Source organism: Daphnia pulicaria, chromosome 4 (genome assembly GCF_021234035.1).
Source record: "Daphnia pulicaria isolate SC F1-1A chromosome 4, SC_F0-13Bv2, whole genome shotgun sequence".
NCBI classification, from domain to species: domain Eukaryota; kingdom Metazoa; phylum Arthropoda; class Branchiopoda; order Diplostraca; family Daphniidae; genus Daphnia; species Daphnia pulicaria.
The window spans coordinates 22,131,925-22,154,088 of NC_060916.1; the positions used below are offsets into that span (position 1 = coordinate 22,131,925).

At 41.7% G+C, this 22,164-nt stretch overlaps 1 protein-coding gene across 1 annotated transcript; it reads left to right on the forward strand.

Annotated features, from left to right (window-relative positions):
- The first annotated feature begins 5,403 nt into the window (after window positions 1-5,403).
- LOC124337903 (knirps-related protein-like) lies at window positions 5,404-13,680 on the forward strand. Its single transcript, XM_046791922.1, has 3 exons — window positions 5,404-5,949; window positions 9,849-9,926; window positions 11,426-13,680. The coding sequence occupies exons 2-3, from the start codon at window positions 9,849-9,851 to the stop codon at window positions 12,512-12,514; spliced, it is 1,167 nt and encodes a 388-aa protein (XP_046647878.1). The 5' UTR covers window positions 5,404-5,949; the 3' UTR covers window positions 12,515-13,680.
- The last annotated feature ends 8,484 nt before the right edge of the window (window positions 13,681-22,164 follow it).

Sequence of the window (22,164 nt, forward strand, 5' to 3'; positions counted from 1 at the left end):
GAGGATATGAATGTGATATCTTGCTGTTGCTTCAAAAGAACTATTTCACTTTGAAACATTTCCCATAGCCCAGCAGTCGAAAAATCGCTTTTCCCTTTTAGGAGTTTTCAGAGGATACTATAAGAAGCTTTGCTCTAATCGGCTCTCAGGCCTATATATATGTATTTAACTCGGGTGGTCGCCGTCCCAATTCGTTAAAATACATTTTCAACCGATATACATAATAGCGCTAGACGTAATAATAATCTGTCTTGTGTATAATTACTAAAAGGAGAGACTAGAGAGAGAGAAAAGTGTGTGTGTGTGTGGTAGCGCAGTTTATGTCGAGTTGAACTGCAACTTTTTTTGTGTTTTATTTTCCCCTTTTTTCTTTTTCAATTATTCGAATATTAATACGTCTGCGCCGAGGAGGTGATGGCTGTTACGTGTGTTTTCGTTTTACGTGGCGGGTTGTGAAGTTGAAGAATTCGTTCCACGCAACACCCGAACACAGTTGAGATTTGAGTTTTAACCGACGAGAAAACGCCGAGGAAATAATAACAATAATAATAATAATCTAAGAAGCGCAGAAATATCATTGCCCCCGCGCTCACCAGCCAAAGCCAAAAATGAAAATCTACACACATATATGCCAAGATGGAGGAGGACTATGCGCATCGCGCAAAAATGTGAAACAGAAGAAAAAAGATAAGAAAAACGATCCATAGACGTCGGCGTGTGAGACGTGCAAGTGTTTTCCCATCATCGTCCGCATTATTGCGGGACCATATATAATTTTCCACGTCGTCTATTCATTTGGCGATTGCAGCCCAAAGAGTTTTGAAAAAGAAAAGAAGATACAAATTCCTATTGTTCCTTTTCATTCTTCTATCCCCCCTCACCAAAGAAAAAAACCATTTTGAGTTTGTTTTCGTTTTTTATTGTCATGGGCGAATGGTCTCTTGCCTTTTTCACCTCTCTGCTGCTGGACCCAAATGGACGGACCAACCGCGCACCTGTAAGAGGCTGGGCTGCCCTCATCAGCTCACGCACGTTGCATTATCGAGCGATGATACTTTTTCTCTCTCCACTGCTGCTGGACTCTCTCTCTCTCAAAGCAATCGGTTTGGAGAGATGTTCGTTTTTTAATGTTCCTCCTTCGTTTTCTTTTGGTTATCGCTCTCCACACACAACTACACTTTGCACACCATATATTTAGGTCCGTATGGATTCACTCTCCACTCCATTTTCTTCCGAGACCCGTCGTCCGTCCGACATCCATCGAGACAATATAACGTGAAAGAAAGAAAAGGTAATTGCGTGTGGCTGTGACCATTCAGGTCGGATCCCGCAACGCATATAGAAAGAGAGAAAAAAGGTTCTCGGTTTCAGTGATGCCCGTTTTTTTGTTGCGCTTCTTTGGTGGCGCTGGCTCGGCAGTCATTATGCAATAGACACATCTCTTGATGATTTCGTTTTCTCGTCCAGTCGTTTTTGTGGTGCCTCTATATGCCCTGGACGGGGCTGTTGTGTTTGGAGCCATTTCAACAGGTTATATTGTGATGACGTCTTTGGGCCTTTTTTCTTAGATTCCATAGTTTTCACCTTTGGATACATCGGTTATTATATTCTCTCTCTCTCCGGACTGCGTTGTGGACGGGCCCGTTTATATGGCTCCGCCGTTTATTATTATTATACAATAGGCGATGTATATAGCTCGCTCGGACATCGGTACTATTACGTTGGTGTGTTTTTGGACGAGGGTTTCGGACTCGTAGCACATGAAAATTGATTGGTTCGAAAACTTTTAAACAGGAACAACAACCAGCACCAAGAAAATGTGATTTCAAACTTTTTCAACTTTGTTCTTCTTCTTCTTCTTCTGGTTTTTATCGTGATGAGCGTTCAAACACGTCGTTTTTACGGGACCCAAGGAGGAGAGAGAGCGCATTTTCTGACTTTGATGACGGTTATTTATTATTTCTTTCTCCTCGATTTTCTTCGTCGTCTCTTTCAAAGATTATAGCGCCAGCAGTCCGTTTATAAATATAAAGCAGCAGAGCCCAGTCTCTCTCTCTTCCTCGGAGACTATAAGGGCAACCAGCGTATACACGAAAACGAAACAACAACAACAACACAAGACAGAAAAAAGAGCTAAAAGCAAAAAGATAAAGATCATTCGATGTTCTTGGATGGCCTGATTTATCCCGAACGAGAAATAGAGAGAGAGAGAGAAGGGGGGGAATATTCTGATATCACCCCCTTGCATCTATCTGGCAAAAGAATCTAAAGGAAGTTAGAAGAAGAAGAAGAGCCATGCAGCTGTGCTGCTGGGGGAAAAAAAGAAAAAGGTTCAACCAGCGCAACAGCATCTATAACCGTAGAAAAAAAGGGGGTAGATATATATTAAATAGGTGTGTGTGTGTGTTGCATCGGAAAAAAGAATTGGGAGAAGATGACGATGGTCTTGGTTGTATAGGAATTTAGAGAACCTGCGACGACGACGATGGGAAAAAAAAAGCTCAAAGAGTTAAATTCACCCGATTTACGAGACGGGGGGTTTCTCCTCTGTGTAGAACTATATTTCCTTATATTTTCCACCAGATATATACACGCGTTCGTTCAAGTCTCTCTCTATCCCCCCTCGACTTGGATCTATTCAGTTGCAAGTGGCGGGGGGTAAACTGTTTAAATGGGAGAGAAAACTATGCGCACGCAATTCGTTTTTTATTACATATTATATAGAGTTGGTGTAGTACATCTCCATCAGGTGTTTCTCTTCTCGATGCAATGCGCGTTATTATTATTATATAGCCTTGCTGGGGTTGACGGTCACTTGGGTTGAATTTGGGCTGTTAATGTCCTTTTATTCTTCCAGGTATATGTGTGTGCTGTCCCTTGGCAGGGCAGAGGCCATCATCACGTGATGGGTATTTCTTATTTTGAACAAATGACATTTTCATTTTCCCTTCAGCGCAAACTGCCAAAGATGATGGAATGAACTATGCGCTTATGTATTTTTTTTTTGGGGAGAGGGGTTGTTATTTTCCGTTTCCCTTTTTTCCGAGTATAACCCGCGGAATGAATTGCAATTGAATGAGGATGTACATGGAGAGATAAGGTCACAGGAGCGCATATATGTATGTGGCCAGTCAGATAGGGCCGGGCAATACATACGGAAATCAAAGCGAAGGTCGAGTTGATTGGAACTTGAGATACATCAGAGGACTCTGAAGAACATTTTAAGGCAAGGTTACAAGTCCAGGTGGGGTAGAGCTAAGCAAAGGGGGGAGATTGAAAAAGGGTTTATTCCTTTTTCTTTTCCGTATATATATATAACGTTTGAAAAAAACAACACAATAACAACACGGCCACTCGTTCCTCCTAGTCGGGGGGGTGAACGGGCCGGCAACGACGACGTGGTGCGTTTAAGAAAAAGAAAAAGGGGAAAAATGAGGCGAGTTTTGGGTGGAAAAAAAAAGAAAAGGGGTTCCCACATCAGGTTTGGTTTCTACCTTATCACGAAGCTTTGCTTATTTATTATTAGACATTTTTTTGGTTTTTTCCGGGTAAAAAAATAAAATAAATATGTGTATCAGCTTGTGTTCTTGGAAAAGAAGAAGAACAAGTCCAGGGTTGCCGGTGGAGAGGCTCTCTTTTATTTTGGAAAGGAGAGGGGGGGGGATGGCCCAGTTTTGTTTTGGTTATTTTGATTTCTTCCTCCCTCTCTCTCCCACTACTATATACTATCTAACAGGACCCACTGGCCTACCACACACACAACTGCAGTGCATCGTATTATAAGCACGTGGATGACCTTCGTCCAGTTTCTTTAGACGTTGTAGCCGCAGAGCGGAGCAGCGAGTTGTAGCCTATAGTGGCGTAGTAGTAGGCCTAGCACCGGTTATGCGCGCGATGTTCGACTTCTTCTTCTTCTATTGCGTATGTATGTTGGCCGTGAAAGAGGGAGGGCTGGGGAGGGGCGTGCACCTTATATCAAGGGTAGGAATGTTATTTCTTAGAGCACGGCCCCCCCTTCAGCCCCGCTACATATTAAATACATGAAGGAATAAGAAGAAATGAGAACTTGGTCGATAAAAATCCTTCAGATTTTCTCGGGAAAAAGAAAAAGAAATTCCCCAAAAATAAAAGGCCAACATATAAAAGAAAACACCCCCCTAGAAAGAAAAAAAAAAAAGAGTTCTAGGAATTCCCCTCATCTTTTTCTATCCTTTCGTGTATTAGCATCGATTGTGTTAGCGATCATTTCAACCTTCGGGGCTCCAAATTTTGTTTTTTTTTCTTGTACATTTTCCCTTTTCAATGTTTGATGTATTTTAATGACGTCGTTACTGTAAATCACTTTTGTGGCAGGTAAAACAGTTTGGGAAAGAAGATTGGGGGGTTAGAAAAAAGAAAAACTAAAAAGAGGAGAGAGAATGGGGTGTTTGATCCATCAGAAACCGGGGCACACCCATCACCTCAGTTTATCTTTTACACATTTTCAAGGATTGGATAAGAAAGGGAAAAAGATTTCGAGCGCTTACGTGTGGACTCTTTTTTTTTTTAAAATATTTAAACGCGTGATCTACATAGCACGAGAGAGAGAGATAGAGTAAAAGTGTCGATCTCTTTCCGTGTCTGGGTAATAACTATATCTCGTTTTATCCGTCCGTCTGCCATTCTCTACAACTTCGCCGATAGGATAAAGGCGGGAATGAAGGCGCTCGCGCCCAGGGTTTTCTTTGATTCACAAGGTGGGCAATAATAGCGTAATAATAATGTAATAATGTCGGAACAGTTTGGGTCCACCACTAAAAAAGAAGAAGAAATGTGTTACTCTCAAACGGTTATTCAGCCAAAGGTGAGAGAGAGAGAGAGAGGGGCGACCACCACGCGAAATGGAAGAAGAACGTCTATCTCCTATTGGCATTTCTCTCGAATATGACCGACCCGCTATATAATAAAATCGAGTCAAAGTCGTCTGGCATATTCACGAAATCGATTTTCCGAGATGTCATTTCTCATCTATAAAAAATAAAATAAACCAAAGAAGAAAAGAAAGAAAGAATAGGGAATAGAATGAGCGAAAGAATGACGAAACGTGTCGGACATGATTGATCCAGCTAGCGAATACCTGTTTTCACAAATGTTATGTTAAGGGGGGGGGGGGTTATCTATTTTTTTTCTCTCTTCCATTTTTAAAATCCGCAATCCGTGACTGTCGTTCTTCTTCTTCTTCTTACAGGTAACCCACACACACACACAAGTTGGGGAGGAATGAAGGAGGAGGGACGTGGGGTGGTACAGGTAAAGCACCTTCTTCTTGGTATGGGGAGGAGGAGGGGGGTAAGAGGAGGAGGGACGAAGACGAGTCTCACAGGTAAAGGAAAGACACACACGAGCGAATGAGCTAGCGAGTGAGAGCCCCTCTGGTGAGGTGCGGATGCTCTGCTTTCCCACATTCTGCTCTCAGGTTCGGTGCTAAGCGGATGCCCCTCTTCATCGCTCCTCCGTCAACCGACCCGCACACACCATTTCAAAATAACAGAGACCTTGGCGTTTGATTGCGCTCAGTTTGACGCTCTTTTGAATCATTTGTCCGGGTTTATTGCCGTGCGATTGCAATCGAAAAGAAAAAGGAAAAAAACGTTGGCCAAAAGTTTACTGTTTCGCGGGAGAACCTCTGCAGTGATAGTGTTGGCTGCCAAATCTCCAAGGACTCGGAGTCGAAATAACATTTTTTGGAAACGACGACGGACATACAGAAAGTGCCGACTCTTTTGAAAACGAGTCGTCAGTTGCGTTCGCTTTCGGATCCGATGACCCTGTCGGTCACCTACTGCTTCAATTAACTCCCGTCGCGAGAGAGAGAAACGTGTGCAACTCAAAACTCTGATCGAGAGGGACTCGATCGCACCGACGTGTGTCCTCCCGCCGCCCACTGCTCCCCGTCCAACAGCACGCACGGTAAGCAAAATTGATTTCATCAAAATTAATGTGGAATTTTTTTCGTCTATAAATCCACACTCAATCTGTCTGTGACGTTGGAGATTTTTTGTGTGTTTTTTACGTAACGGATCAAAATGGGACGACCGTGTCATTTGTGCTAACCAGCGGAATTGGTATTCTAACCGGGCGCGCGTTTTTTTGAGTAGACAACACAAGAGATCAAGTCCGACAAGGCAATAAGAGTAAAGTGCTCGTCTGAATCGACAATGAAGCCTATCGTGTCATCCCTGGAAATTAAATAAAACCCACGCACACTCTCCTCTACAGGACGTTGTATAGGTATCTATCGTGCGAGGGGAAAGAGAACGAAAAATACATAATTAGGAGTGAAAATAAGGAAGTAGCTATAGTGAATCTTTTATAGGGAATTAAAAGCTGTGCCGGATTGACTACAAAAATAAAAATGGCAGGCGAAAACGGAAAACCGCAAAATGTCTATTTATTATCTTTTGGGGGGTTCGATATAGCTGTGATCGCATTTCATTATCAAATGCATCGGAGCGATTCTGTTTTTAGACTATAGTCTCTTATTTTAACGATGTTTCCCTTTTCATATTATTTCGCACAAAATACCACCTTTTGGTATATACAACATAGCACATCTGTTATCTGCAATATTTATAGACGGACGATAAAATAATGGCGCAGCAGTTCATTCATGACTTTATTAGCCCCTTTTTGTCTCGTGGGAAAAGATTCGATGAGCAATGCATTAGAAATATAATTGCGCACCTCTATCCGCCGCGTGTGAAAACGAGGAAAGGAAAAAACATATACGGAGTTGGTTGGCGTTGAGAAAGAAGAAGAAGAGGACGTGTAGCTCGTTGACCTGCAGCACCAATACAATATGAGACTCATAAGTTTGCCCATCATTTTGAGGCTTATTCCTATTTGACGTCAGTGCGGTGGAATGGTCTACATGGTGCGGTAAATATCCGCGTATTAGTCTCTAAATCATCCGTGTTGAGCAGTACATAGGACATGGGCTCTAAACAGCTCTATAGGATGAGGTCAGAGTGTAACCGCTCTATTGTCGCTCGCTATTCGCTTTTGTGTCGATCCCCGTCTGCCCCTATTTAACCATTGGGATTTCCCATTCCATATTATTATCGACTCGAGTTCCTACCGGATTTATTTATTCCGGGGTTCCGCCATTATTCAGTCGGATGAGCGCAATATATCTCAGCTCTACAGCCAATTGCGGGGTGGGCAGATTATTTCGATGCATCTAGGGAAAGTTTATTACGCCGATGTGTCTAAGTAGAAGTAATAGACGTCTATATAGATGAGGCAAGAGCGGATGGAAGGAATGAAGGTAGTTCATCCATCCATCCGTGTCTCCAACAGAAAAAAAAGAGACGAATGGAAGAAGAGACTCTTGCATGCACTTTCACTCTTCTTAACTACGACGACTCTCTTTTTTCCCTTTTTCTTTTCTTTCTTTCTCATTCCCATCAGCCCGCGCGATTTAAATACATCCACGACGCTTGCTGTCTATTCTCTCTGCCTTGTTAACGCTCTGGTGTGGTGCCTCGTTAACGGAAGTGGAATATCTATTAGTTGTAGTAGTGGCACACACACACAGACACGCCACATACAGCCGAGAGAGAGAGAGAGAATAGAGGGGGGAAGCGGCGAATAGGAACGACAAAATACCTTTGACGGTCCTCTGCTGCTGCGCTGTTGCTACGATTACACGGCGATCTAGAGCGGAACTCTCCGGTGCCTCTCTCTTCTCTTTTTATTTTTTTATTTTTTTCCATTGCGTTCGAGTGAGTGTAAGATATGGCAGCCGCGTATATCCCCTCTCGGCGGAGAACCGAGAACCTATAACTATTTACTCTCTTCCACGCTGCGAGGAAAAAACCTACTAAAGCGCTAGACCGTGTTTCCTCTTCTCTTCCATCCACCATTTTCTTACTTATATTCTCTTTGCTATTGCTGCTGCTGCTGCCGATCTGACGTGTGTGTTTGTCGCTGTCTGTTATATGCGCCTATACAATCGCTTTTGGGAAATAGAAGAGTGAGAGAGAGAGAGAGAGCCTCTATGGAGAGTGTAGATATAGCACCTTTTTTCCCAGGTGGGAGCTATAGGCTGCTGTTGCCATTGTCCTGCGTGTGTCTATATGCGAATACTAAAAAAGAAGAGATGGAAAGTTGGGCAATCTTCCGTCGTCATCGCGGCCCCGAAAAAATATATCTGTTTTATATTTCTTTTCTTTCTCTCCTCCTGAATATCTGTTCCCACCTTGTTTCCCACCTTAAGAAGCGAATCCAATCAACACAGTTCGGCTCTATATGGCTGCGGCGTTGATTGAATCTATTTCCAACTCTGCGCGCGGTCCGCACCCATTAAACAAAATAAAATACAAAAAAAGGGCCAGCAAAAAGAAAAGAAAAGAAAGAAAGAAAAGAAAATAATCTATAAAGGAAAAGAGGAGAGAAGGTTTGGCGCATCAACCATTAAAAAAAAAAGCAAATGAAACAAGACAAAAGACTTTTGACTTGACACTTAACGCCGTTTCATTGCTTTCAATCCGTTCGCTCTTTTCCGCGATCGTTATACTACACTACAAATGCTGACTGCTGCTTTGTGTACATCGTTACGCTGTTTTCTGTCTGTCCGCCTGTCTGCTCTACACAGCAGCCGGCCCACTGAGCCGCCGGAAAAAAAAAAAATTATTAACAACGCGGAGAAAAATATAAAAAGCCATTTCTCCACGCAGCCACCGCGGAATGGGTTTGCCGCGATAAATCACACACTACGGCAGCACACACGGAAATATTTTAACCCCCTCCAACCTGACCCACCAAAACGAACTTCCATTTCCAAACCTGGAGAACCGGTTATGGTTGCGCTCATCTCTCGCCCTCTCTCCTCCTCGCATCTTCTTAACAAAAATGATTTTTTTTTTTTCAAAAAGAAACAAGTGAATATTTATATATAACGCGCCGAGGAACAAAAGACGAACCGACAGTCTATCGCTTCTTTGTTATATTGGAGAAAGAAATTTTTTTTTTCTTTAAAAAAAAATTTTATTGCGAGGAAGAAAGAAAAAGAAGCGGGGCGTGCAATACCGGAGCCCCCAAACTGAGAATATATGCAAGCCAAAAAGCAATAAACCCAAATATAAGCGCCATGTCCGTCGCATTGGCTCCTGCAGATATTTCTTGCGGCAATAATATACAGGGAAAAATGTCTAGAATCCCCCCGCTCCGGCTGCTCTCTATAATACACAGCAAGACCAGTTCGGTCATCAAAGTCGCCCAGTGTTATATATTATTATTATTAGTAGTCGTAGTAGTATTATTATTACCATTATTTTCTTCGTCCCTCAATTCTCTCCGGCGAGGGTAGCAAATAAGTTTCAATGGAAGACTTTTGAACGGCTCGCGCAACTTTTTATTTCGCCGAAAGAAAAAGAGAAAAAAAAAAAAAGTTTTGCTCTCAAAGAGAAAGTGACGCCGTGTTCCAGCGCATTTGCCCCATCACTATATAGTAGTATGTGTGTGTATGTATATCTAAGGCCATTACGGAATAATGTAGGGGATAGATCTGGAACGCTTTCCTCGCGTCGTCCACACAGTTTAAAAACAAGACGCAGAAGAAATCTCGAAAAGCCTTGAAGCAGAATTTAAAACCCACACGAAAAAATCCATCCCATTTACCATGAAACGAAATGGACCACATATGAAATCTGAAAAAAAGAAAAAGAAAAAAACACATTCGAGAGACGCGCGTCGTCGTTTTGTACAGTGATTTACACATGTTGATAAGAATGAATCGTTTAATAAGAGCCTTCATTTCATTTCATTCTTTGCTGGTCTCTACATCTAATTTGTTTTTGTTCAAACAGATGAATCAAAAGTGTAAAGTGTGCGGCGAACCGGCTGCCGGCTTCCACTTTGGCGCTTTTACCTGCGAGGGATGCAAAGTAAGTTCACGTTTTCTCTGTTTTTATTTTATTTTTTTAATGCTACCAATAATTGTGTGTCATATCTTTCGCTCGAGTCGAAATCATTTCGAGGTCTCTCCAAATTTCGATAGAAAGTTACGGAAAGTTACTTAATATTCTTGTTAATATTCCGAGATGGCATTCCTATCATCAGAGAGTCTCTATCGACAGCCAGCATGCGAGTCCCCATTCATTTTTAATATTTTTCCAAGAGAAAACGCGGGCGACAAAACGAAACCAATCCCACCCGAAAGACTTCCGTCATGGGGTCCGCCTTTATTCCATTTTATTATGAAAGACTCGCGTTCTGTCCTCGCGTGGTATTTAAAAAAAAACGGCAATATAAAAAAAAAAGTGTCGGGGGAATCATATAATCTTTTCGAGTTTTTTGGTGCCGAACGTATAAAGTCCGCAAAGACGTTCGGCGGGAGCTGTCAGATGTTGTCGGTCGTGAAAATTGGCCCGACTTTTCAATCCCGTTTCTTTTCTTTTAATCTCGTATTTACTGTACAGCCTTTACACACACACACATACACACACAGTCGGATGATATAATTCAGGTCCCTTTTTCTCTTTACACAATAAATACACTTCTCCCATAGTACTGTGTATTAAAAAAAGAAAAAAAAAACTATATAGACTCGACGCAATCTGTCGACTAGAAGATATTAGAACCGTTTTTCTTTTCTTTTTCCAGATTATGCTATATATATTTTTGGCAGTGGACGACTAACAGTACATTTTATTTTTTTGTGAACCCCCTCACCACCACCACCAAAGAAAAAAATAAAGGGAACAAAAGTCGGTGCCATCAAGATATTTCTCTGCTGCGCTGATCTCAATTTCATCGCAGACTTTAATCGCCCTTCCACTTTAATCTTTGACGCATCGCTGAAATTCGTCAGCAGTGACGCAATCTCCTTGTTAGATTATTTATAAGACTCGGTGTTCTTTTATTATATTATATGGAAAAGCTTTGGACTTTTTTTTTCCCCTTTTTTTGTCGACCGAAATTGCGAATAGGATGTCTCTCTCTTATTTTTTTCAAAAAGCCCCGGGAGCCCCGTCCGTCCGTCTCTCTTGTTGCAATCGTCACTATATCAAACGACGTAATTACCCGAACACATTCCACCTCAGTCAACATGGGAGAGCGAGGGACGCCTAGCTCTCCCGGCCGCCCGTCTGACATAGAAGAAGAAGAAGAGAGAGTTTTCTAAACTGGCAACGACATAAGAGAAAAGAAAAAGAACTTCAATAAACCTCAGAGTCATTTCCGGCACAAATCTGTTTCAAGCTCTAAAGTCTAGTCGATCAAATAAACGATCAAATCCTGTTTGCCGGATTGTCGATCCGTTTCCTCTGTGGCAATGCGCGGCGTCCTAAATATAAGACTAACGGCCAGAATTTTCTTTATCTCCATAAAACTCGTCAATTAAAACAATTGATTTATTTTCGAATTTTATTTTATTTTTTTCCAGTCGTTTTTCGGCCGGACGTACAGCAATGTGTCGGCCATCGGCGACTGCAAGAACGGCGGCCAGTGCGTCATCAACAAGAAGAACCGGACGACTTGCAAGGCCTGCCGATTGCGCAAATGCCTCCTGGTGGGCATGTCCAAAAGCGGCTCCCGTTACGGCCGCCGCTCCAACTGGTTCAAAATCCATTGCCTCCTCCAGGAGCAGACGGGACTGGAGGCGCCGCTGGGCAGCTCCGGACTGGGCGGCGGCGGTAGCGGCAACCATTCGGACCTCTCCATGTTCAAACATCATCACGCCCTGGCCACCAGTAGCAGAAGCCCCGACGGATGCAGCAATTCCGACACGGCCGGCGACAAGGAGAAATCAGGTCACAACAACAACAACAACAACAACAACATGTCCTCCTCCTCGTCGGTGGCATCGGGGCGCAGTGATTCGCCCATGGACGACAACGACGACTGCGCCGCATCCAAGGAAAATCTGCGGATGCTCTTGACTGGAAGTCCATCCGAGTCGTTCAACATCTTCCACCACCACTACCACAACCACATGCGGAAGAGTTCCAGTTCCACGTCGCCCATCAGAGGAGGAGGAGGGGGACTCTTGGCCATCGCCGGAATGCCCTTCGGTCACCTCCATCACTCGACTGCGTCATCGCCGCTTGTCGATCCCGTCCGGACGAGTAGCCCCAAACTGCCGGGCGAATCCAGCGGCGGATCGGCTAGCGGACATCGATCTCTGGTTCACCCGAGTAGTCATCTCCTTTACCCGCTGATCGCCCGCCACCACCAGGGCGCCCTGCATCCGTACCACCGGTCGCCGCCGACTCACGACATGCGGAGGTCGAGAAGTCCGGCCTCCGCCGTCCCCAGTCCGGTGGATTCTGACGTTCCGGAACAAGACGGTCCCATCGATTTGTCCTGCAAGGCTTCGTCCTCTTCGTCGTCGTCGTCGCCATTCGGCCACCAGCAATCCATGTGCCACATCCGGGCGGAGATCCTGACGGAATTGGACGACGACGAGGACCATCACCATTTGATGACGAGTGAAACGGGAGGAGCCCCGCTGGATCTCACCACCAAAGGATGAGCCCAAAAAGAAGGTGGTCTGTCTTCATAGGCCTCTGTACTTGTCAATTTGTGTTGTACAATTCAATGGAAAGAAAATGAAGAAGAAGACAAATTTCACGAAGCCAGAAAGTGCCAAACAGGAAGAAATGGACGGGTGGTTGGAGAGGGGATGAACCGGTGCAGCATCGGAATGGACGTCATTTTAAGTCGGAACGGTTGTTTTCTTTTCTTTTTGTCTTTTTTGTTACCGGCAGCCGGCCTCCGTTTCTTTTTTTCTCCCGAGAAAAGAAGAAGAAGAAGCACCTGATGTTCGGTAACGGCCCCCGTGTATTGGGGGCGACGATGGAGAAGAATTTGCATCACAATAGGCCGCGGCGCTATAGACATTTGCATCAAAAGTTCAGCCATTCGTTTCGCTGCCAACATCAACGCTCTTTTTGTTTTTTGTTTTTCTTTCTCTTTCTTTTTTTTCCGTTATTATTGTTTTTTTCAACCTATTCCGACCCTGTTCCGTGTGTGTTTCAATCGGCGACCACTTTTGCTGTTCCATCAGTTCTTGCCCCCCTCCTTTTTTCTCACGAATGCGATTCGAGGTCTACACCCGCCCGCTTGTTCCTCAGACAACATTTGAAATCACGAGTCTTCCCGCCAATTGGTTTCTTATTTTTCGTTTCGTTCGTTTTTCGCTATGATCGACATACGAGCTGCAGGTCAGAGATCAATTTCCACTACATTATTATTATTATTTTTGTTTTTGTTTCGAGTAATTATTTTACTCCCTTCCTTCCTATTGTACATATCGAATCAAAAAAAAAAAAAGAAAAAAAGTGAAAATCCTAAATCATAATCATAATAATAATAATAATATTATCTACACCGGTACACACACGCCAGAAAAACTCCCCAAATGGCTGAGAGGCAAACCCCGAACGCCCACGCCCCGCACACACAGCACACACACTCACTTATGTGTGCAGCAGCGGGCGCGTTCGCAGAGTGAGACGATAAATTTTCAAAGATAACAACAAATTTTTTTTCCCGAACAAAATTTTAATAAAAAAAGCAAAAAAACAAAAACAAAAAACAACTATTAAAAAATATTAAAAAACCATTTTGTGTTTGTGAAGATCACTATCTGTCCACCTTTTCTGTATAAATATTTCCACATTATTATAATCCCATCCCCACCCAAGAAAAAATCTATTGTTTCCCTCGAAAAAATTAATAGCGACCCCACAAGAGATTTGTTCTTCCTTTTCTTATTTGTGTGTGTTTGTTTGTCTGTTCCATTTCAAACTTTAAAAAAAGAAAAAAAAAGAAAAGAAATCAAATCGCACGAGTACAGAGGAACAATAAAAGAGAAATTTACCGAAACAAAAAACAAAAAATATTCTAAATCAATAGAACCTAATTGTTATATAGTAGTGTCTTAATTTAATTTTTTTTCCCCTCTCTTTCTCAAAGGGATATGTCTCCCTCTAGAAGAAAAAAAAAATTGTTGCGCACAGGTATAATAATCCAATAAATTTACCTTTCCATTCTCTCTCTCTCTTTCCCCCCATCAGTTTATCTCGCCGTTCTATAACAGTAGGGGTACTGTTTATAGTATGGGTTATGGGTGGCATGCTCTCTTACATATATAGAGAGAAAGAATAATGTTGCAGCGCATTATTATACAATATAGCGTGTGCAATGTTGTGGAATGATCAACTTGGCGTGTAACGAGGTCAGAGGTCGTTGCGATGTGGAGGACTTTTTTTCTTCTTCTTACTCCAGACCGTTTTTTTTTCCTCTTCTTGTTGTGTTAGGGAATGATAACCAACCCAGAGAGATAGAGAGAGACTCTGTTGGGGGTAAATATAGTAAAAGGGCCCCTGGGCCTGCCATCGCATATACACACGCCGGCCAATTGGATGGAAGAAGATGGAGTGTTATGTGGAGCGAGCGCTGCTCTATTCTTCTTTTTTCTCTTCGGTTGTGTTGTTGGTTACGTCTATACCCACCCTCTCTCACCCCCCCTCCCCTCCTTGGGAAAAAAAAAACGGCGGGCCCGCGCGTCACATAAATTCAAAAAAAGGCAAAAAGTCAGAGAGGCCCTTAAAACAAATTTTTTGGGTATAAATAAAAATTTTGGGAGAAAAAAAAAAAACGAACTGGAAAGGTTTAAATAAAAAAAGGGGGGGGGGATAGAAGAGCGTGATTCCCTGCTGTTTTATGGTCTTTTTTCTCCTTTCTTCTTCTTCTTTACCTATTTATGTAATATGTATATATGTTGTGTGTTAGTACGAAATAGTGAATTATTGTAACGCTCTTCTACCACCGTGGAAATGCGCGTCATCCATCACGGAGAGATTGGGTGACTTTTCTTTCTCTTTTTTTTCCAGCAGCAGCAGCTCTAACGCGGAATTATTTATCGTTTTCCACTGAACAAGAAAAAGAAAAGAAATTCCCATCTCTCCGTAACAATTACAGGCTCCATATTTTCTGAATTTGCGATGGCCATTGCACAACGCACGGTGCGGTCATTTCAAAAGGGATAGACGTATAGTACGCGCGGCCAGCAAATTTGTCCATTTGAACTTTTCCCCGTTTTCAATATGGCGAAAGGCGGAGGTCTGATTCTAATCGTTTTCTTTCACCTGTGTGTACGCGTGTGTGTGGCCAGCACAGTCGCCACCAGTGAAACGAAAATGATTATATATTATATGTATAGTTATAATCTGCCTTTATTTTCCCTCTTGCCAAGCTGCCGGCTTAGCAGAGAGGGGACATACATGCCTGCGGCTGGGCTTTTATTACATATATCGTGCGCGTTCGCTTTAGATTTTTTTGGTTTTTGGTTTTTGTCCGAGGGACGATTGCGAGCAAATGGCGATTGCACGTCTTTTTCTTGTTGTTTTCCACAAGGGTCCGGGGCAATCAACAGGGTGTATAGAAGAAGGATGTTGTTTTTCTTCCTATTGGTTATATGAGGTAGCAGACGAGATGAGAGTGTGCCTGCCTTTGCTTGTTGTGTGTATGTGTGTGTGTGTGTGTGTCTGACGCCGGACGACGAGATGATTATAGTCCACTAGTCCCCATTATTGGTAGTATATTATACCATTTTTTCTTTTCTTTTCTTTTTCTTTTCTTTTATTTCTAAGGAAAAATAGGCACGGCAGCCTCCTCCTCCTTCTTCTTTCTGAAGGAAATTGAGCCCGAAAGCGTTGACGTGCCCCAATGCCCCGGCATGTCAGAAACGGCAGCGGCAGCTCAAATTCAAATGACCAGCATGCACACACCCCACAGCCGCTCAAGTCTGTGTACGTCTGCCGGTCAAACGGGCCCCGGCCAGCAGCACAGGACTATAGTAATAGCAGTACGTAGTACGTGCTGCCTTCTTGAAATAATTGGGGTTAATGGCGCGGCAGCATGAACGCAAAAAAAAAAATACAGATTTTTTCTCCATTCCGTTTCATCTCAGAAGAAAAACAAAAATGTCTAAACGACGTGCCAGCATCAGTCGACTATGTACGTCCAGTCCATTACATCGCACTATCTCTGATTTGAATCAAAGAATATCAGCACCTTTCGTCTCTCTCTCTCTTCAGCTCTTTTCTGATTTTTCACGATGATGGCAGCAGCCGGCAGCGCAGCCGAAACAAAACAACAAAAAAAGGACGTGGCGTGAGCGATTCCAATCAAGATACAAACAATTAACGATCGACCGCTCGCCATCTCACAGCTCTCCTCTTCTTCTTCTTCTTCTTTCCGCGTCGTTTGTGTTTCTTTTGCTGGTTAAAGACTATCTGCCCGTCCACCGAGTGTGCTGCCGAGTCGATGTGCAGTTCGATCGGAATCTGCTCCCGCTGATGGCCTATATGGCGGCGGTTCACGCCATTACTCCCGACGCTTCTTTGTTTTTTAAGGAAGAAGGAAATTCCTTTTTTCTTTCTTCCAACCAGCTGATCGAAATCAGTGTGTGGCCGACTTCATTTTTTCCCGTTCGTTTTTTTTTTGGTTGTTCTTCTTAACTCTTTTAACAGGTTGATAAAATATGCTGATGAGTCGCCGGCTGAGACTCTAGACGCAACCAACCCAAAAAGCAGAAGAAGAAGAAGAAGAAGAAAAAGGGAAAATTTATTTATTTCTAAAGTTTTCCTCGCTCGAAGTCAGGCTAATGATTCTCAGCGGGGTCTTTCTAGATATATAGATATATACTGCGCACCTATATAGTATTCATGCTTGCTGCTGCTGCTGTTGCTGCACAACTTTTTCCGTCCTCCAAACTAAAACCGTACGGACTTGTTCTTCTCTTTTCTCACATCACACACCTTCCCTTCTTGGCTATAGAGTATAGAACTACAGTATATACACGTATTAATCAATAGCCCTCGGTAGAGTTTCCTCTCTTGTATACATCTACTTTCTCGGAATATATATACATGTTACACACCTTCAGCATCAGAACACAAGTCGGGCTTAGTTGCATTTTATACATTTCTTTGTGTTATTATTATTATTATTATTGTTACGATTATTATTATTTTTCTTTACAACAACAACCCCAAAAAGAAAAAGAAAGAAAGTGTAATGTTAATTCACAGCATATGGCAAAGCCATTGACAAGTTCTCACACTTGTTGATGCGTTTACCATACGCACCGTCTTAATTACTTTAACAGGCATGGCTACCATCAGACAAGCCATCGCTCATCATCCCGTATATAAATCGGACATTCGATCTATTTGAGGTCTCGTTGAATACGGTCACTCGCTTATGCTTGTAATCGTGTTACAGTTGTCTTGGTTGTTTCTCAATACACCTTTAACCGCACCTCTCGCGTTTGACTCCTGTGACTCATCATCACAAATTGGTGAACGTGCCAGTTTGGACTTCAAGACCTGCCGTGAGTCAACGAGAAGGAACATCGCCCCCAGCTGCCACACCACCTAGGACCAGACGACAGAACGACCAGACGACCAGACAACCCACAACGAGATCATCTACATCGAGGAAGGCAACATCAATTTTCTCTAAACTGTAAGTGAATGACGAATCCTCAAACAACAATTAGCGACACTTCGTTTACTGCTATTAATGAGTCTTTAATTGATGAGATAGACCTTGAAGAAGACGCGTACGTAAATTCCTTAGCTGATAGTGTACTAAAAGTTAGAAACAATTTTGTTACCCAATGGTCAAATTTAATAAGTCTTTGTAAAAGTACTATAGATGAAACCTCAGATAAACGCTTAACACGAAGTAGTTATATTGCAAAAAGAAAGGAAGTCACAGGTCAAGTTTATCATTTTTTGAAACAGTATACATTTGAATTGCATAAGAAGGAGTTTGGAACTTCAGTTTATCTTACCGGTGAGGCTAAAGAAAAAGTTTTAGAAAAATTAGGGACATATTTCGTAGAATTAAAAGCAGACCCCAATAAATTTAACCCTTTGTTACAAAATGTTAGAGAAGCTCATAGTCGAGAAGTAGATTTTCGGAATAAAGCATTTAAAATATTTAAGAGGGAACTTCTTTTCAAACAATTAGCATTAGATGAGTATGCAAAGAATCTTGAACAAGACGTAGCGAACGAAACGAAAAAGACTGAAAAAGAGGTAGATAAAGTAAGGAGAGAATTTTCAAAGAAAGTAGCCGATTCTTATCTAGAAAACACCCGTTTAACAGCAGAAGTAGAGACATTAACCCGAACAAATTTTAAACAAGCAACTTTAATAGCAGATTTTAATAATAGACCCAAAGAAAGTCAGGCAAGCGATGAGAGTAAAACATTTTTGACAGAATACGAGGCAGCTAAAACCGATCTAGAAAAAGCTAAGAGCGAAATCATAGGACAGAACGACTGCATAAATAATTTAAGGGATTCTCTATCACAACTTAAGGAAGACACTGAAGATAAAATAAAACAACTAAACCATAGCTACAATCTATTAGACAACGCACACGAAGCTTTGAAGAACGCAAGTAAATTAACAGAAGACGACGTAACAGCACTTACAAATAAAAACCAAGAACTATCTCAGAAGCTAGACACATTGCAAATTGAAGCCAACTCCAAAGAAGCAAGCATAAAACTTTTGAAAACAACCAAACGAGACTTGTCCAATAAAATCTCTGACCTCGAACAAGAACTTAAAGCTAAAGATTTATACATTCAAAAACATTTGAAATCAACTTTAGTAGCAGATACGCAAACCCATTCAAAGCCCACCCAAACAACTAATATTATAACCATGACATTAGGCAATAGTAATGAAGATGCACCAATAACTAAGAGCCATTTACGCGAATTATATTCACAGGACGAACGTAAATCTATCCCGATTTTCAAAGGCAAAAGAGGAGAGCAGTTAGTTAATAATTGGTTAAAAGATGCGGAAAGAGTCGCACAAAGCGCAGGGTGGGAGAAGAAAGATAAAATTAAATATTTTTCAGATAGACTAAGAGGAGATGCTGCGGATTGGCATAGTGATTATATGGAAAGAGCACAAGATGAGGAAGATTACGATGCATGGGAAAAAGCTTTAATAAATAGATTTCTTACAGAAACAGAGTTAGAAAATTTAAGGAAACAATTAAACGAGCTTCGGCAGACCCCCGATCAAAGCACACAGACTTTCGTTAGTAGAATTAATCAGTTATATGACATCATTCACGGAAAAGAAATTACATTAGGTGACAAAGCGACGAACGAAGCTAGGGCATTAGCAATATCTCTGAGTCAAATGAGAGGCGAAGCTAAACAAAAAATTCTTTTAAAGGGTCTCTTGCCTAAAATATTGAAAGTAGTTTGGAGCCGCATGGATGTTGATAGTGCTTACGAAGACGTATGCGAAATCGCCTACGCCGCGGAAACTTTAGTTAATAGAATGGAACAGAATGAAGATAAGAGTTTAAAGGCCACTATAGCAGGTATCTCTGCACACGATAACGAGCAAGATATAGAGATCTTGCGGCAGAAAACAAAGATTGTTCATTTAGAGAAACAGTTAGCCGGTCTAACTATCGGAAAAAATGCTCCACAGGAAAACAACGAGATTGATTTTCCCTCAATAGCAGTTGCCGACGCCTTTAACAGACACAGATCACCTTCCGGCGATCGTAGACGGTCCAATTCGGAAAATCGGATCCGTTTTCAGCACCCCCCAAGCCGCCAACACAGCGCGGATAGAAATATTCCTCGATCTAGAGGTACGAATAATCAACACCATAGATCACGTAGTTCTAGTGGTAACAGATATAATGATACACTAGATAACCGTCCGAGAAGAGAGCCAACTCCACCACCACAAAATTATTCAAACAGATCACAAGGACAATTTCAGCGTCCCCAAAATTTTAATCCTATGTTTAATCCTCGTCGTAGATTTCAGAATTTAAGTGAATATCCCCAGCATTTTCGAAACCAAACGTTTCGTGCCCATCAGGTACCGCGCCAGAATAACTTCGTTACCTCAGGTCCCCCTGGAGCTAGGCCACAGCATAACGCTTGGTATAACCCAGCCCAAGGATTTAGAAATAAGAGACATATAGAGTGTTATGCTTGTGGAAAGCGAGGCCACTACGCGCGAGAATGTCGCAGCGTGCCCCCGCCCCCATCAACAGAACAGCAGTAGGTTTATCGAGTAACAGTGTTGTAAATATAAATATACCCGTAATATGTAGCGTTACGCAGTTAATGCGTATACCAGTGAGTTTTTCTGGTCTAAAGACACAAGCTTTAGTAGATACAGGTGCCTCAGCTAGTTTCCTTGCACATCGACTACTTATAAATGTACCCTATGGAGAAGTTAAAGAAATAAATACCGCCAACGATAGCACACAGCTTTTTAGAACAGTATCAGGAGAGTTAGTCAAACCACGAGGATGCTACGAGCTAAATATTAGACTAGCTCGTAGACACTCGTTTAAACATCCATTTTATGTAATGTCAGAGTTAGAAGAAGGATGTATTTTAGGTTACGATTTCTTGGCAACCAACGAAATAATAATAAATCCTAGCGAACGATCGATTAGCTATAAACAAGACAATGAGTTAAAGAAACTAATAATACCGCCATTACAGATTAACTCAATTAGCATAGTTGATCCACCCCAATTTAATTTAGAAGGCATACCAACAACACACAGAGAAAATTTAAAGAACCTTTTAATTTCAAATTTTTCGCTTTTTACTGAGAATTTAAATGAGCTAGGAAAAGCAAAATCAGTCAAGCACCTTATACGTACAACCAAGCTTCCGAACGTTATGCCTATGAGGAGAACGCCTGAAAGGCTAAGACTTGTTGTAAAAAAACAAATAGAAGACATGTTAAAACATAATATAATTAGGCCCAGTACAAGCCCTTTTGCATCACCCATTCTTTTAGTAGCTAAAAAAGAAGAAGGACAGATGAGATTTTGCGTGGATTATCGTGAGTTAAACAGTGTAACCATAAAAGACAGGTACCCCATACCAAACATTCAGCTAATTATTGATAGTCTACACGGTGCCAGGTATTTCTCGACTCTGGATTTGCTCAGTGGATACTGGCAAATCGAGATCGAAGAAAAACATAAATATAAAACAGCTTTTATTTGTGAGTATGGCTTGTATGAATTTAACTGTATGCCATTTGGTTTGTGCAATGCACCAGGCACATTCCAAAGGGAGATGAACAATGTATTAAAGGACGTGCTGTACGAATTTACACTTGTTTACCTTGACGACATCATCGTTTTCAGTAAAACGCTTGATGACCACATAAAACATTTGGAAATTATTTTTAAGCTTCTGGCAAATGAAGGATTAAAATTAAAATTAAGTAAGTGCGATTTTTTCAAAACAAAAATTAAATACTTAGGTCACGTGATTACAGTAAATGGTTTTCATCCAGACAATAAGAAGATTACTTCAATTCTAAACTACCCCGAACCACAAAACGTAAAGCAACTACTCTCGTTTTTAGGATTAGTTAATTATTATCGAAAATTCGTTCGAAGTTACGCAGAGATAGCGCATTATTTAACAGAACTGACAAAGAAATCATCGACTTGGATTTGGGAAGAAAACGAAAGGGACGCCTTTCGACGTATCAAAAATTCGCTAACCAACAATCCACTCTTAAGGTATCCAGATTTCACCAGAGAATTTTTAGTATACACAGATGCCTCAGGATACGGGATTGGAGCTGTGTTAGCACAGATACAGAACATACCCCCCTCAGAATCAGATCCAACACAGGCCCACGGAGAACAGGAAGTAGTTATAGCTTATGCGTCAAGACATTTAAACGAAAGAGAACGAAATTGGAATGTATCAGAAAAAGAATGTTTAGCGATTGTTTATGCATTAGAGCAGTTTAGACCATACTTATACGGGAGAAGTTTTAAAGTATACACAGATCACAAACCATTGGAGACATTAATGAAGAAAAAAGATCCGCATGGCAGATTAGCTCGTTGGTCGTATGAAATGCAATCATACGATATGAAAGTCCTACATCGTCCTGGCCAGGAAAATCAAAATGCCGATGCATTAAGTAGGACTCCATTACCATCAATAGGATCGATAATATTAGTAAAAGAAGAAAAGGTTCAAAATGATATAATATTAGCACAGAGAAATGATAATTATTGTAAAGAAATAATACAGAGACTAGAAGAAAACAATAAGAAAGAATGTAA

Excerpts from the sequence above, each read along its gene's own strand:
- LOC124337903 (XM_046791922.1), top strand. The coding sequence starts at position 9,849 with ATGAATCAAAAGTGTAAAGTGTGCGGCGAACCGGCTGCCGGCTTCCAC. Across the intron at positions 9,927-11,425 it reads TTACCTGCGAGGGATGCAAA|TCGTTTTTCGGCCGGACGTA; the intron begins GTAAGTTCACGT and ends ATTTTTTTCCAG.